The sequence below is a fragment of the Scylla paramamosain genome, unplaced genomic scaffold (assembly GCF_035594125.1).
Source record: "Scylla paramamosain isolate STU-SP2022 unplaced genomic scaffold, ASM3559412v1 Contig36, whole genome shotgun sequence".
Taxonomy (NCBI): domain Eukaryota; kingdom Metazoa; phylum Arthropoda; class Malacostraca; order Decapoda; family Portunidae; genus Scylla; species Scylla paramamosain.
The window spans coordinates 762,501-779,786 of record NW_026973701.1 but is presented as its reverse complement, the minus strand read 5'-3'; the positions used below and the strand labels follow the sequence as shown (position 1 = coordinate 779,786).

The 17,286-nt window shown below is 43.1% G+C and overlaps 1 protein-coding gene across 12 annotated transcripts in view; it reads right to left on the bottom strand.

The window, feature by feature from the left end:
* The window catches only part of LOC135097904 (uncharacterized), a 76,233-nt gene that overhangs the window by 839 nt on the left and 58,108 nt on the right, over positions 1 to 17,286 (bottom strand). For 4 of the 12 annotated variants that reach the window (XR_010266344.1, XR_010266345.1, XR_010266342.1 and 1 more), the window contains exons 2-6: positions 15,552 to 15,651; positions 8,779 to 8,949; positions 7,288 to 7,398; positions 6,607 to 6,706; positions 315 to 444 (exon numbers count right to left, since the gene is read on the bottom strand). Coding sequence is in view for 6 of the 12 variants with exons in the window: in XM_064000025.1 (XP_063856095.1) it covers positions 414 to 444; positions 7,288 to 7,389; positions 15,552 to 15,651 (233 nt within the window). In the remaining 6 variants the exon portion in view is untranslated. Of the gene's footprint in view, positions 1 to 314; positions 661 to 6,590; positions 6,707 to 7,287; positions 7,399 to 8,754; positions 8,950 to 15,551; positions 15,652 to 17,286 lie in introns of all 12 variants that reach the window. The other 8 variants (XM_064000023.1, XM_064000024.1, XR_010266341.1 and 5 more) reach the window with 7 other exon arrangements.

Here is a 17,286-nt window from a genome sequence, read left to right as displayed (position 1 = left end):
AACAAGAGGGACCACTGTATATCTCCATCAATCTATATATATATATATATATATATATATATATATATATATATATATATATATATATATATATATATATATATATATATATATATATATATATATAAGCTTTTCAGTAATAAACATTTAGTGTGCAAAAACTTTTAGTACATCTAAACTATAGTAACTTGTGTCTTCTTTACAAGTGGTGTCATCCACCATTCTTTCTCTCCCCTCTTAAAAAGTGGGACAAGGAAGACTGCTGGACCACACCACAAGTTATAACAACAAAAAAAGGTTCATTCAAACTTTACCCTGCTGCATGGACTGTATCAGCTTGTATTCAGGCAGGTCAAGTTGGGCGATACAAGTGTGTGCTGGAAGGAAGCTGTCATCTGCTGGCTTTTGGATTATCAACTTGGAAGCCTGGGTGTGTGTGTGTGTCTAAGAGAATCAGTTTGAGTGAGTAGTGGGAGGGAGTTTTTGAGTATGTGAGAGTAAAAGAAGGGGTTTTGTAGAGAGAGAGAGAGAGAGAGAGAGAGAGAGAGAGAGAGAGAGAGAGAGAGAGAGAGAGAGAGAGAGAGAGAGAGAGAGAGAGAGAGAGAGAGAGAGAGAGAGAGAATTTTGTGTGTGTAGGAGAGAAAATACAAGAAATTATTTCTATTAAGAGAGAATTTTGTGTGTGTGTAGCAGAGAGAATACAAGAAATGATTTCTATTAAATTTATTACTATTATTCTAAATTTATTCATATTTCAGAGGAATGACTGACATAAAAGACAAAGAAAAGAGGAGGAAGAATACGAGGTGTGTCATTAAAGTTCCAGGACTGGTGCCACACAAGTTTTATTTCACATCCAGGCTACAAACTATAGGTTATCTCCTTCGAAGTAATCCCCCTGGCACCGCATGCACTTGTCCATCCTTCTCTGCCAGGCTTGCATGCACTGCTGGAAGGATTCTTGCGGGATGCTCCTCAGCTCCGTCGTCACGGCCTTTTTGATGTCGTCCGCATCATCAAAACGGGTCCCCTTCATGACCTCCTTGAGCTTGGGGAAGAGGAAGAAGTCGCACGGAGCGAGGTCAGGTGAGTAGGGCGGTTGCTCCAGCACGGCGATGTTCTTCTTGGCCAAGAACTCTCTGATGCTCAGGGCATTGTGAGCAGGCGCATTGTCGTGGTGAAGCAGCCACGAGTTGCCCTGCCACAACTCCCGCCTCTTCTCGCGCACTGCACGAAGCAGACGCCGCAGTACTTCTTTGTACACATGTTGGTTGACTGTCTGGCCCTGTGGCAAGAACTCGCAGTGGACGATGCCCCTCACATCGAAGAAAGCGATCAACATGACCTTGAAGCTGGACCTGGACTGCCTTGCTTTCTTCGGCCGTGGCGACGCCGGACTCTTCCATTGAAGGCTCTGGCGTTTGGTCTCCGGGTCGTACTCAAATACCCAGGACTCATCGCCGGTGATGACTCTCCTGAGCAAGTCTGGTTCAGTTTCCAGACGCTCGAGGATGTCCTGACACACCTGCATGCGTCGTCCCTTCTGGTCATCGTTCAGGAGTCTCGGCACCATCTTCGCACAGACTTTCCGCATGCCCAGATCTTCAGTGATAATCTTCCACACGCTGTTGTGGTTCATGCCAAGCTCATCTGCGATCTTTCGAACAGTCAACCGACGATCGTCACGCACCATCTGCTTGACACGCTCAACATTGGCCTCATTCCTGCTCGTTGAGGGTCTTCCACTCCTGGGGTCATCTTCCACGTCCTCCCGGCCCTCTTTGAACCTCTTGCACCACTCAAAAACACGTGAGCGTGACATTGTCTCATCCCCGTACACTTTTTGCAGCATACCCAGTGCTTCTGACGGCGTTTTCCCCAACTGCACCAAAAACTTCAAGTTTGTTCGCTGTTCAGCGCTCATTGTTAAACGACCTGCAACAGAGGACATGATTTTAAAAGCACGTAAGAAAAAGATTAGTGACTGTAGAGGGTTGGGAGCGCAGTTGTATACTCCAGAAGGATTACTTTGAAGGGGAAATATGGTGGTTTGTGGCTTGGGTTTGAAATTCATCTTTTAGGACACCAGTCCTGGAACTTTAATGACACACCTCGTATAAGAAAGGAAGGAAGGAAGAGAAGAGGGGGACATGAGAAGGATGAAATAAAGGAGAGAGAGAGAGAGAGAGAGAGAGAGAGAGAGAGAGAGAGAGAGAGAGAGAGAGAGAGAGAGAGAGAGAGAGAGAGAGAGAGAGAGAGAGAGAGAGATGAAGGAGTATTGCACACACACACACACACACACACACACACACACACACACACACACACACACACACACACACACACACACACACACACACACACACACTGACTCTCACCAACCCACCCACCCATCCACAGACCCCCAGTATGTCCCACACAGTCACTCTCCAGACTCTCACATTAGAGAGAGAGAGAGAGAGAGAGAGAGAGAGAGAGAGAGAGAGAGAGAGAGAGAGAGAGAATGTTACTGATTGTGAGAATTAATTATCATTATTATTATTATGTTCAAAATGTATTATTTATATTTGCATTGTTTTTTCAGAAGTGATAGAAAGAAGGAAGAGAAGATAGATAATAATAAGGAGGGAAGAAAAAGAAGAGAGAGAGAAGACAACAAAGAAGGAAGAGGACATGAGAGAAGAATGAGGATAATAGAAGAGGAAGAAAAAAAGAAGAAATGAGAGAAAGATAGAAAAGATAAATAAAAGAAAAATAAATCCTCCCCCCTGCCCTCTCTCTCTCTCTCTCTCTCTCCCCCACAATCCACAAACCCACAGTAGGTCTCCCACAGTATGTTGACAAACCTAGTCACTCCCCACAGCCTCTCACAAATATACCTCTCTCTCTCTCTCTCTCTCTCTCTCTCTCTCTCTCTCTCTCTCTCTCTCTCTCTCTCTCTCTCTCTCTCTCCATGCCTAAGAGAGGAACCTGGTCAGTCCCTGTGAGAAATTTTGCAACATTTTCTGTCCAAGCAAGAGTTCATGAAAGACTTCCCAAACAGTACAAATGACTGGATGGTCTGGGAAGTATTCACTGGAAATACAGTGAGGGGTTAATGAAAGGAAGAATATTGGAAAATGTGTGTTAATTTAGATTCCTGTGGTGTGTGGATGGAAGGACTGGGTGAATATAGACGGCAGAAGAGGTGAGGAGTGTATGCTAACTAAAGGCAGGAAGTGAAGGACTGGATAAATATTAGACAGAAGAGGTGATAGAAGCAAAGGACTAGATATGTAGAGACAAGGAAGGGCTGGATAAATATTAGAGGAGGTGACAGAGGCAAAGACTTTTTTTTTTTTTTTTTTTTTTTTTATGTAGGAAGGATACTGGCCAAGGGCAACAAAAATCTAATAAAAAAAATGCCCACTGAAATGCCAGTCCCTAAAAGGGTCAAAGCAGTGGTCAAAAATTGGTGGATAAGTGTCTTGAAACCTCCCTCTTGAAGGAATTCAAGTCATAGGAAGGTGGAAATACAGAAGCAGGCAAGGAGTTCCAGAGTTTACCAGAGAAAGGGATGAATGATTGAGAATACTGGTTAACTCTTGCGTTAGAGAGGTGGACAGAATAGGAGTGAGAGAAAGAAGAAAGTCTTGTGCAGCGAGGCCGCGGAAGGAGGGGAGGCATGCAGTTAGCAAGATCAGAAGAGCAGTTAGCATGAAAATAGCGGTAGAAGACAGCTAGAGATGCAACATTGCGGCGGTGAGAGAGAGGCTGAAGACAGTCAGTTAGAGGAGAGGAGTTGATGAGACGAAAAGCTTTTGATTCCACCCTGTCTAGAACAGCAGTATGAGTGGAACCCCCCCAGACATGTGAAGCATACTCCATACATGGACGGATAAGGCCCTTGTACAGAGTTAGCAGCTGCGGGGGTGAGAAAAACTGGCGGAGACGTCTCAGAACACCTAACTTCATGGAAGCTGTTTTAGCTAGAGATGAGATGTGAAGTTTCCAGTTCAGATTATAAGTAAAGGACAGACCGAGGATGTTCAGTGTAGAAGAGGGGGACAGTTGAGTGTCATTGAAGAAGAGGGGATAGTTGTCTGGAAGATTGTGTCGAGTTGATAGATGGAGGAATTGAGTTTTTGAGGCATTGAACAATACCAAGTTTGCTCTACCCCAATCAGAAATTTTAGAAAGATCAGAAGTCAGGCGTTCTGTGGCTTCCCTGCGTGATATGTTTACCTCCTGAAGGGTTGGACGTCTATGAAAAGACGTGGAAAAGTGCAGGGTGGTATCATCAGCATAGGAGTGGATAGGACAAGAAGTTTGTTTTAGAAGATCATTAATGAATAATAAGAAGAGAGTGGGTGACAGGACAGAACCCTGAGGAACACCACTGTTAATAGATTTAGGAGAAGAACAGTGACCGTCTACCACAGCAGCAATAGAACGGTCAGAAAGGAAACTTGAGATGAAGTTACAGAGAGAAGGATAGAAACCGTAGGAGGGTAGTTTGGAAATCAAAGCTTTGTGCCAGACTCTATCAAAGGCTTTTGATATGTCCAAGGCAACAGCAAAAGTTTCACCAAAGTCTCTAAAAGAGGATGACCAAGACTCAGTAAGGAAAGCCAGAAGATCACCAGTAGAGCGGCCTTGACGGAACCCATACTGGCGATCAGATAGAAGGTTGTGAAGTGATAGATGTTTAAGAATCTTCCTGTTGAGGATAGATTCAAAAACTTTAGATAAGCAGGAAATTAAAGCAATAGGACGGTAGTTTGAGGGATTAGAGCGGTCACCCTTTTTAGGAACAGCTTTAGAAATAGATGTGATAGCAGTGGTGCCATCTGGTTGAAGTAGAGGAGGGAAAGAAGAAGAAGCAAAGTTATTGGAGATATTTTTGGCTAGATGCCAGAAATCACGAGGGGAGTTAGATCTTGAAAGGTTTTGACATTTTCTGTTAATGAAGGAGTTTTTGGCTAGTTGGAGAACAGACTTGGCATGGTTCCGGGCAGAAATATAAAGTGCATGAGATTCTGGTGAAGGAAGGCTTAAGTACCTTTTGTGGGCCACCTCTCTATCATGTATAGCACGAGAACAAGCTGTGTTAAACCAAGGTTTAGAAGGTTTAGGACGAGAAAAAGAGTGAGGAATGTACGCCTCCATGCCAGACACTATCACCTCTGTTATGCGCTCAGCACACAAAGACGGGTCTCTGACACGGAAGCAGTAGTCATTCCAAGGAAAATCAGCAAAATACCGCCTCAGGTCCCCCCAACTAGCAGAGGCAAAACGCCAGAGGCACCTTCGCTTAGGGGGATCCTGAGGAGGGATTGGAGTGATAGGACAAGATAAAGATATGAGATTGTGATCGGAGGAGCCCAACGGAGAAGAAAGGGTGACAGCATAAGCAGAAGGATTAGAGGTCAGGAAAAGGTCAAGAATGTTGGGCGTATCTCCAAGACGGTCAGGAATACGAGTAGGGTGTTGCACCAATTGCTCTAGGTCATGGAGGATAGCAAAGTTGTAGGCTAGTTCACCAGGATGGTCAGTGAAGGGAGAGGAAAGCCAAAGCTGGTGGTGAACATTGAAGTCTCCAAGAATGGAGATCTCTGCAAAAGGGAAGAGGGTCAGAATGTGCTCCACTTTGGAAGTTAAGTAGTCAAAGAATTTCTTATAGTCAGAGGAGTTAGGAGAGAGGTATACAGCACAGATAAATTTAGTATGAGAATGACTCTGTAGTCGTAGCCAGATGGTGGAAAACTCGGAAGATTCAAGAGCATGGGCACGAGAGCAGGTTAAGTCATTGCGCACATAAACGCAGCATCCAGCTTTGGATCGAAAATGAGGATAGAGAAAGTAGGAGGGAACAGAAAAGGGGCTACTGTCAGTTGCCTCAGACACCTGAGTTTCAGTGAGGAAAAGAAGATGAGGTTTAGAAGAGGAGAGGTGGTGTTCTACAGATTGAAAATTAGATCTTAGACCGCGAATGTTGCAGAAGTTAATGAAGAAAAAGTTGAGGGGGGTGTCAAGACACTTAGGGTCGTCGACGGAAAGGCAGTCCGACCTGGGGACATTTATGGTCCCCTCCCCAGATGGGGACTCCGAGGCTGGTGTAGGAGTCGCCATGATTTTAAAATTTTTGGAGTGAAGGGTGTGTGTGTTATTAGGTGCTTGTAGTTTTGTGTGGAGGAAGAGAGTTGTCTTTAGAGGGCAGGCTGTGACTACCCCCTTGTGTTGTGAGACACAAAGGGAAACGTGAGGTCACAGCTGGGTTTAATGATAAGTTCACAGCACCCCCTGAACAGTGCTTTAGACCTCACTGGGAGTAATTATCGTTTCGGCAGGTGTCTACTGCCTGTACACTAATAATGAAAAATAGATAAAATGAATGACAGAGGGAAGATGAAAGAGCGAAGAACAACTAAAATGGATGATAAGCAGGTGGAAACACCTACAAACAAGCCTATCAACACCCAAACACCCCTGACACACACACACACACACACACACACACACACCCCAGCTCCTCCAGTGTGAAAGATATTCATGTATAAGCAAGCCATTTTAGCCCACAATCCAAACACTTCACCCCTGACCTGACGTACCAGCACGCATACTCACTGCTGTGTTGCCGGTTTTGCTGGACGTGTCATTCCTGATTGCTGTCTGTTCATTTTGGCCTAAAACCTTCATGCTTCATCCTTCACTTCCTGTTGTGAAACTGTTGCAAAGAAGGGAGAGTTTTTGTTGCAACATGAATTCCAAATCAGATTCAGTACTTTTATGAAATCTTTCAAGACGACAACCCTGATATTGAACTCCATCACCAGACACACACACACACACACACACACACACACACACACACACACACACACACACACACACACACACACACCAGTTACAATACTTACTTCAGTGCACACTCTTCACTCCTTTAGAGATGAGCAAATGAGTGAACAGTGAATAAATCTGTTAATAAGCACACTGTGTTTTAGTGCAAAGAATCAGATACTGCCATATTTTCACTGCCATTCACCACTCATGTCCAACGGAAGGTTTGTGGGCTGCCTTCACCATGGTCTTCCTGGCACTTACAAATCAGGGCCACAAACTGAGAAGAGCATTAGAGTACTTGGAAGGAAACCACTGGGAAGATCTTGAGATGTTGTGTGGAGGAAGGCATGACAACACTCAACAGTAAGGAAGAAATTGTCTACAGCTGCAAGTGGGAGATACTCATGGGCTGTCCAACCCCAGAAGGGAAATTATGGACAAATAATGATGTAATGAAAAGCACACCTGAATGGACTGCTGACCAGCTGATGTCTCATGAATGCTCCTCTTCCTCCTCTTGGTTTTACTCCCTGCGTGGTGGCACTGACATCATGTCTCCCAGTCGGTCTGTGGAGTCTGAAAGAGAAACAGTGTAATAAGAGTAGTGAGGAAACTGACAATGCTTAAAAGTAGTAGTTTCATTGCACAATGCCCTGGGATGTTATAGTGTGCAGCATGAGTCCTCTAACACAGACAGAAAAGAAAGAATTGCACTCCACAATTCACTGGGACACACTCACATCTAAAAGCCATCTATCACACACACACACACACACACACACACACACACACATACAAGGAGTCCCATTCCATACTTCACTGCACTACAGGACACACATCAAGGTGGTGCAGGTCTCCTCTTTTACATACACACACGAGGGAGACACGTTGGGGCCGAGGTTCGCATTCTTAAGCGCTTTGTCCTCTCATCAGAGGTACCTTCAGAGGTCAGAGAGACAATCAGCAAGGTTCTGAAGGGTGCTTGTCTCACTGATGGTGTAGCAGCCTCAACAAACTACCTCTTGAATCATGACAACACTTCAAACTCCCACTGACCTCCACTACAGCTTGCTAAAAGTAACCACCAAGAATGAAACACTCACAAATGAGGCCTTGCACAAACAAGGGGTTAACAACATTACAACAATCACTAGAATCAGGGGTTAACAACATTACAACAATCACTAGAATCACGAAAACACTCTTGAAAATCCTATCAATCTCCACTCCAGGCTGCTAAAGCAAGCCGAGACAATGGCACACTAAAACCTGAGAAGGCCAAACGTCACAAGTACTACTGTGGCTCCCCAGAGCACCTCCATGCGCTCCTTCATGGTGCAGGCGTGACAGGCAGAGACACAGCCCAGGTGGTGGCTGGATGGCACTACTCACAATCACCTGCCACCAGAGTGTTGTACAGCTATTTCATCAGGACAATTCATACATGACTGTTGCAAACAAACTCTAAAAGCTTGATGCTTCATTGCTGATGTGATGTACATATACACTCATGAAACTGTTGCAAAGTAGGTACAGCAATTGTTGCAACAGGGGAATTTTAAACTGAATGAAATCTTTCAAGACAACAAAATATATTATTCAACTTCATCACAAGACACACATGCCACCTTTCCCCACACACCAGTAGCTGCATGGATGGACTGATGAGAAAGGTGTGTGTGTGTGTGTGTGTGTGTGTGTGTGTGTGTGTGTGTGTGTGTGTGTGTGTGTGTGTGTGTGTGTGTGTGTGTGTGTGTGTGTGTGCAGAAGTGATGCAGGAATTTATGGCTGAGTCAGACACCACCAGAGACAGAGATGGGACACCACCACCATAGCCCCCCCCTCCTGTATATGACAACTAGGTAAACACACACACACACACACACACACACACACACACACACACACACACACACACACACACACACACACCTTGACCTCTTTCATAGTGATCACCTTTCACCAACAGTCTGATGAACAAGGTTGCTGAAACTGTGTGCTGACAAACCGAAGTGTTGATTCCTGCAGTCGCTGCCACACATTGCAGAGCCCCGGTGAGCTGCGGCTCTTGCTCTTGAGTTAAGCAAGTCTCCCAGGTTTTCTTCTACTTGCTCTCTGTGACATCACCTGCAGGGGGACACACACATCAGTGTTCCTGTCACATTATGGGCATCACACTGAACTCACAAGTCAGGTCCACATTCACAAACCCTCAGCTTTCTTACTAAGACTATCTTCCAAGGCCACAGAGACAATCTGATGGGTTCCCAAGACTGTTTTTCCTGTTAATGAGTTAGAAATATTGTTAATCTCTCACTTGAACCATAAGCACACCTCTAGATACCTGTGTAACTTATCAAAAAGGGCCCACATTCAGAAATACTCTTCCTTCCTACCATGAATATTTTCCAAAGCCACACACATGATCAGCCATGTCCCTAAGGCTGCTTCTCCTGTTAGTAAGGTGGAAACATTGTTAATCTGTCACTTAGAAACTCTTACAACTTCAACTAGAGCCTCTGAAATGCAGCAGAGATGCAGCACATAAGTATGAATGAGTATGCTTCTCAGTTCAGAGATTAACACAGCACTTCACAGCACAGAAGGCACAGCACAAATCATTTACGTGCACATCCATGAAAAGAAAAGGATTAAAAGAAGCAGACTGTGCAACTCCCAGCCAGTATAGTGTGTGGGGATGCCTGTGGAAGAATACACATGCTTCAGAATGGTTTGGGAAATAGCAATGAGGATGAACAAAAAGCAGCACAAGATGGATAGCTGGTCTCCTCACACCCTTGTCTCTGGTACACAGCAGTCCCTGACTCCCCCAATCCCACATGGGGCAGCCCAGACAAGGTGTGTGCACACACACACACACACACACACACACACACACACACACACACACACACACACACACACACACACAAATTCATCTTGGCTGAAAGGAACTAGTGGTGTCCCATAGGGGTCAGTGTTGGGACCAATAATGTTTGTAATACATGTAAATAACAAACAAAGAAATAGTTATATGAACTTATTTGCAGATGATGCTAAGCTGATGAGAAGGGTAGAAAATGTAAATGACTGTATGGTACTGCAAGAAGATTCACATAAGATGGAGTAAATATTGGCAAATGGAATTCCATTTAAGTAAATGTAAAGTAATAGAGTTTGGTAAGAGAATACAATATACAATATTATTATGATATGGATGGTATGGTTAAAAAAAATCAAAAGAGGAAGTGGATTTAGGAGTAACAGTCACTGAAAATTTGACTTCGGACAGACACACTAATAAAATTACTGGAGAGATGATGAATTTGTTAAAAAGAGTAAGAATGGCATTCTCATATTTGGATGAAGGAATGATAAAAAAGGTGTTGATTTCCAAGATAAGACCAAGGCTGGAATATGAGGCAGTGGTGTGGTCTCCTCATACAAAGAGGAATATTATAAAATTTGGAAACACAACAAGTACTACAAAGAACATCCAAACTAAGATAAGAACATTGCAAGGATATATGCACTAACAACAACACAAATGAAGAATGGAAAAAAAATTGAAAAACAAAAGAGAAAAATGAATCAACAACAGAAGAATAAACTACATTTTTCTTGACACTTTTGGGAGACAGAGTGAAGAAATGGTACCTAAAGTAAAATGAATGAAAATAAAGTAGAGAAAAACAGCACAAACGAATAACAAACTGTGACGCGTGCCAACGTAGACGGATCAATACACAGAAAACTGAACAGCAAAACTATTTAAAAGAGACAAACCCAAAGGCAGCATGTTTAGCAGCAACAGAGCTAAAAGAAGAAAGCCAGACTAACAATAACTGCAATATTAGGGGAAGAGACAGGACTGCCAAAGGAGAAGGAGGTGTAATGATAATGACAAGAAATGAGATGAAGACAAAAATAATGAAATATGGGGAAGGAAAAGCAGAAATGGTAAGTGTTAACTTGATGGTAATAACACTTCTGACTTCTGATCTTTCTAAAATTTGATTGGGGCAGAGCAAACTTGGTATTGTTCAATGCCTCAAAAACTCAATTCCTCCATCTATCAACTCAACACAACCTTCCAGACAACTATCCCCTCTTCTTCAATGACACTCAACTGTCCCCCTCTTCTACATTGAACATCCTCGGTCTGTCCTTTACTTATAATCTGAATTGGAAACTTCACATCTCATCTCTACCTAAAACAACTTCTATGAAGTTAGGTGTTCCGAGACGTCTCCACCAGTTTTTCTCACCCACCCAGCTGCTAACTCTGTACAAGGGTCTTATCCGTCCATGTAAGGAGTATGCTTCACATGTCTGGGGGAGTTCCACTCATACTGTTCTTCTAGACAGGGTGGAATCAAAAGCTTTTCATCTCATCAACTCCTCTCCTCTAACTGACTGTCTTCAGCCTCTCTCTCACCGCTGCAATATTGCATATCTAGCTGTCTTCTACCGCTATTTTCATGCTAATTGATCTTCTGATCTTGCTAACTGCATGCCTCCCCTCCTTCCGCGGCCTCGCTGCACAAGACTTTCTTCTTTCTCTCACCCCTGTTCTGTCCACCTCTCTAACGCAAGAGTCCCACCTCTCTAACACAAGAGTTAACCAGTATTCTCAATCATTCTTCCCTTTCTCTGGTAAACTCTGGAACTCCTTGCCTGCTTCTGTATTTCCACCTTCCTATGACTTGAATTCCTTCAAGAGGGAGGTTTCAAGACACTTATTGATCAATTTTTGACCACTGCTTTGACCGTTTTATGGGACTGGCATTTCAGTGGGCATTTTTTTTATTAGATTTCTGTTGCCCTTGGCCAGTGTCCTTCCTACATAAAAAAAAAAAAAAACCCATATACAACCCAAAACAAACTCTTGGAGCAAGGAAGACTGTGAGAAAGTAACAGAAGATACCATTCAGTACTTAAGTAAATTAATCAAAAACAGTAAATGAGAATTATTGGTTGGTGACTTCAACTGCTAAGAAATGAACCGGGAAACATTCGAGGCAGGAGGAAACGAGACTGCACGTGGAGAAAGACTTCTGAAGGTGACTATGGAAAACACAGTGATGCAATGGGTGACTGAAAATACAAGATAGAGGGGAGACGACAAACCAACAAGACTTGGCCAAACATTAATGAAAGGAATCCACCCAACTAAAGAATCAAGACATGCGTGTCCCTCGGAAAAAAGTGACCATGCACCAATGGAAAGAGAGGCCAACGGTGACGTCAGCGAAGAGGATGAAGCACACAAAGAAAACAGGAGAAAATATGGCACAGTGAATACAGAGCATCTTAAGAGACTGTTTGAGCCAATGGACTGGAGAAAGCTGAAGAGAGTAAATGAGGTGCAAGATGAGCATGGCATTTTTATGGAACTAGATGAGGCAGCAGTGAATACATGTGTCCCAGTGTACAAACCTAAAGAAAGAGGAAGACAAGCGTGGTTCAATGCAAGAAGTGGAACAGCAAAGAAAACAAGAGGCCAAGCATGTATAACAATGAAAAGAAATGGAAATCAAACAAATAAAGAGGACTTTAAGATAGCAAGAAATAAATATGTGAAAATAAGGCGAGAGGAAGAGAAAGGATAAGAAAAGGATTTAATTGTGAAGTGCAAGGAAGAACCAAAACTGTTCTACAGATTCATAAATAGAAAAAAAATAAACTAAAAGAAAAAAATAGAAAGGTTGAAGGATGGACATGAAACATATGAAGAACCAAAAGACACGACTGATTGAATTGCTAACTGAATTGCTAAACAAAAAGTACCAGCAAGTTTTGACAGAAGAATCAGAATTTAAAGAACCACAAGACAAGAAGACAGAGAAGCAAATGTGGGAAATTACAGCAATGAAAGAAGTAGTTTATAGAATGATGGAGGAATTGGAAAAGAGAAAAGCAACAGGACCAGATGGAGTGAACCAGCACATGACATAATGAAGTGCTCACCATCAATGGGAAGAGCGCCCAAGGAATGCAAGAAAATGTGCATTGTGCCAGTTTATAAAAGTGGAAAGAAAGAAGAGCCACTAGACTGTAGACCAGTATCACTTACCAGCACAGTATGGAAGGTCTGTGAAAAACTGAGAGAAGCACTGGACAGAAGTTGTAGAAAGACACAATAACAGAAAAACAGTACAGCTTTAAACAAAAAGCAATCATATGTAACCAACCTGATGAACTTCTATTCAAGAGTGACTGACATAACACAGGAGAGGGATGGATGGGCAAACTGTGTGTATTTACATCTGAAAAAGTTTTTGGCAAAGTTCCCCAAAAGTTTTTTTTTTTTTTTTTATTTTTATGTAGGAGGGACACTGGCCAAGGGCAACAAAAAAAATCCAATAAAAAAAATGCCCACTGAGATGGACGTCCCATAAAAGGGTCCAAAGCAGTAGTCAAAAATTGAAAGATAAGCATTTTGAAACCTCCCTCTTGAAGGAATTCAAGTCATAGGAAGGTGGAAATACAGAAGCAGGCAGGGAGTTCCAGAGTTTACCAAAGGAATGAATGATTGAGAATGCTGGTTAACTCTTGCATTAGAGAGGTGGACAGAATATGGGGTGAGAGAAAGAAGAAAGTCTTGTGCAGCAAGGCCGCAGGAGGAGGGGAGGCATGCAGTTAACAGGATCAGAAGAGCAGTTAGCATGAAAATAGCGGTAGAAGACAGCTAGAGATGCAACATTGTGGCGATGAGAGAGAGGCTGAAGACAGTCAGTTAGAGGAGAGCTGACGACAAAAAGCTTCTGATTCCACCATGTCTAAAAGAGCAGTATGAATGGAAGCCACCAAGACATGTGAAGCATACTCCATATATGGACAGATAAGGCCCTTGTACAGATTTAGCAGCTGGGGGGGGGGGGGGTGAGAAAAACTGGAGGAGACATCTCAGAATACCTAACTTCATAGAAGCTATTTTAGCTAGAGATGAGATGTGAAGTTTCTAGTTTAGATTAATAAGAAAAAGAGAGACCAAGGGTGTTCAATGTAGAAGTGGGGGACAGCTGAGTCATTGAAGAAGAGGGGATAGTTGTCTGGAAGGTTGTGTTGAGTTGATAGATGAATGAATTGAGTTTTTGAGGCATTGAACAATACCAAGTTTGCTCTGCCCCAATCAGAAATTTTAGAAAGATCAGAAGTCAGGCATTCTGTGGTTTCCCTGCATAAACTGTTTGCTTCCTGAAGGGTTTGACATCTACGAAAAGACGTGCAAAAGTGCAGGGTGGTATCATCAGCATAGGAGTGGATAGGACAAGAAGTTTGGTTTAGAAGGTCATTGATGAATAATAAGAGAGTGGGTAACAGGACAGAACCCTGAGGAACACCACTGTTAATAGATTTAGGAGAAGAACAGTGACCGTCTACCACAGCAGCAATAGAACGGTGAGAAAGGAAACTTGAGATGAAGTTACAGAGAGAGGGATAGAAGCCATAGGAGGGTAGTTTGGAAATCAAAGCTTTGTGTCAGACTCTATCAAAAGCTTTTGATATGTCCAAGGCAACAGCAAAAGTTTCACCAAAATCTCTAAAAGAGGATGACCAAGACTCAGTAAGGAAAGCCAGATCACCAGTAGAGTGGCCTTGACAGAATCCATACATAATGGTGATCAGATAGAAGGTTGTAAAGTGATAGATGTTTAAGAATCTTTCTGTTGAGGATAGAATCAAAAACTTTAGATAGGCAGAAAATTAAATCAACAAGACATAGTTTGAGGGATTAGAACAGTCACACTTTTTAGGAACAGGCTGAATATAGGCAAACTTCCAGCAAGAAGGAAAGGTAGATGTTAACAGACAGAGTTGAGTTTGACTAGGCAAGGTGCAAGCACGGAGGCACAGTTTTTGAGAACAATAGGAGGGACCCCATCAGGTCCATAAGCCTTCCGAGGGTTTAACATCATTGCGAAGAATTTTAATAGGTAGTAGTAGTAGTAGTAGTAGTAGTAGTAGTAGGAGGGTGGAGGAGAGAGAGGAACAAGCCTTGAATCGTCCAAGGTAGACTTTTTAGCAAAGGTCTGAGCAAGGAGTTCGGCTTTAGAGACTGATGTGATAGCAGTGGTGCCATCCGGTTGAAATAAAGGAGAGAAAAAAGAAGCAAAGTTATTGGAAATGTTTTTTGGCTAGTTGCCAGAAGTCATGAGGGTAGTTAGATCTTGAAAGATTTTGACACTTTCTGTTAATGAAGGAGTTTTTGGCTAGCTGGAGAACAGATGTGGCATGACTTTGGGAAGAAATATAAAGCATATGAGATTTTGGGGATGAAAGGTTCAAATACCTTGTGTAAGCCACCTTTCTATCATGTATAGCACAAGAACAGGTCGTGTTGAACCAAGGTTTGGAAGGTTTAGGTCGAGAATAAAAGTGAGAGATATATGCCTCCATGCCAGACACTATCACCTCTGTTATACACTCAGCACACAGTCAGATTAAAAAACTGAGCATCGCATCTTCAGAGCATGTGTGTGATGACAACTTGCCAGTTTTTGATACCTCCCATTGCAGCAAGTCAAGCATCAGAGCTTTGGTCTGTGGGCTTTACAATTCATCATTTCTTTCTTTCTTTTTCTTTCTTTTTTTTTTTTGCAGTGCAAACTTTTCCACCACTTTGTGGAATTTTCCCTGTTACATGACATGACAATTAAAAACTTTCAGATTTTGGAATTTTGGGCAGAGAATTCTCAATTGTGCCAACAAAATACAGTACTCACCTGAACCACCTATCAGTCACAAGGCTCCCAGTGAGGTGTGATTGTTCCTGAGTCATGGAAGTCTCCCAAGGTTTCTTCCACTTGCTCTCCGTGTTACCACCTGCAGGGAAAACGCACACATTAATACTCCTGCTGCTTGATACATGTTTGACTCACAACTTAGTCTAGAATTTAACCATTCACTACAACATTACACAGCATGGAATGCACAGCTGAAAACATTTATATGCACATTCAAGAAAGGAAACAACTAAAGAAGCAGATTGTGCAATTTCTAGCCAGTATAGTGCATAGACATGGCTGTGAAAGAAAAGAAATGCTTCATGTTGGTCTGGGAGTCAGGAAAGATGTGGTAGGACAAGATGGATAACTAATTTTTTCACACCCTCGTCTCTGGTAAAAGTCACTCACAAAAATGATGGGCCCAGGGCAGGTGTTTTTCCACTCAACCTTCCACATCTTCTAATCTTTGGTGGATTAACTTAACAAGTAAAAGTTTCCATACGAAGGGCGGCAGTTCACTCAAAGGAAGGGGATCAAGTAAATCCATTCACACGTTTTGGCTGTGGGCCTTCCCTCCCCTTTAATCCCTTCCCTCCCTCTTTAATAGGCTGTTTGGATAACTATTTCACCCTAGAGAGAGAGAGAGAGAGAGAGAGAGAGAGAGACACAGAGTTTGGCCAGTGCTGGGAGGGGTCGGTGACTTGACACGTATTCCCACACCTGGACACCAGCAACCACCACCACCACTCAGCAGCCTGCAAAGATCCTCAGTGCATGTGAAGTCACTCGATGTTATCAACAGAGAAGATGGTGACCAGCATGAGGCCACATATTTTTGAGGGCTTCATGGATAGGGTATATCTGTAGGTATATCTGATATTGCTTGTATGTGAGAGAAGAGTTTGTGTCTGTGCTGCCACCTGGTGACAACCACTCGTTCTAAAAGCTCCCCAATATTTAGAGGGGAGTGAGGACGGAAGAGTGGTGAAAGTAGGGGGTTTGGGAGGAGGGGTGGAAGTAAGCCACCTCTATTTAACCCGCCATTATTACCTAACAACCCCAACAGATACTGCTTTATTTCCACCAGTTTTCAGACCTTACCTGCAGCGGCCGCGTCACGGTACCTACCTACCTACACCACGTGTTGCTTTCCTGCCACACTGACGCCGCCCCGTGACACTGACGCCAATATTCACAACACAACGAATACTTGCCGCTGCGTGACAGTCTTCGAGAAGAGAGGGAGGGAGGGAGGGAGAGGCATCAACTCCCCCTCCAACGCGCTAGTGATGGGGTGAGAGGTAATAAGATGGCTCTTGGTAGTTCGCTCGTCTTAAAACACGCAATGAATCAATCGTTATTATTATTTAAATGTTAGTGTCATTTAGTGCAACATGAAGTCGCTATTTAATATCAACCGATACAATTCGAAAATGAAGCTCGTGAAATGTGGACACTGAGGGAGTAAAAACACGTCATTATGCTGAGGTTGTCGACTGGCGGGGCGGTGCCTCTGTCTGGGGAACTCTTGGAAATGTCGACAACGCAGTGCAACAGTTTAAGGTTATTATTCATTTGATGGCTAATTAGTTAAATGTTTTAAAGTTACAACTTCCGACATCTCACAATGATTTCCTGGAACACAATCGGGAATATTGCCACAGGTATGAACACTAATTGCAGAAAATAATTGCTAGCCTTGGACGAGTGTAGCATAGTAAAGTATAAACAC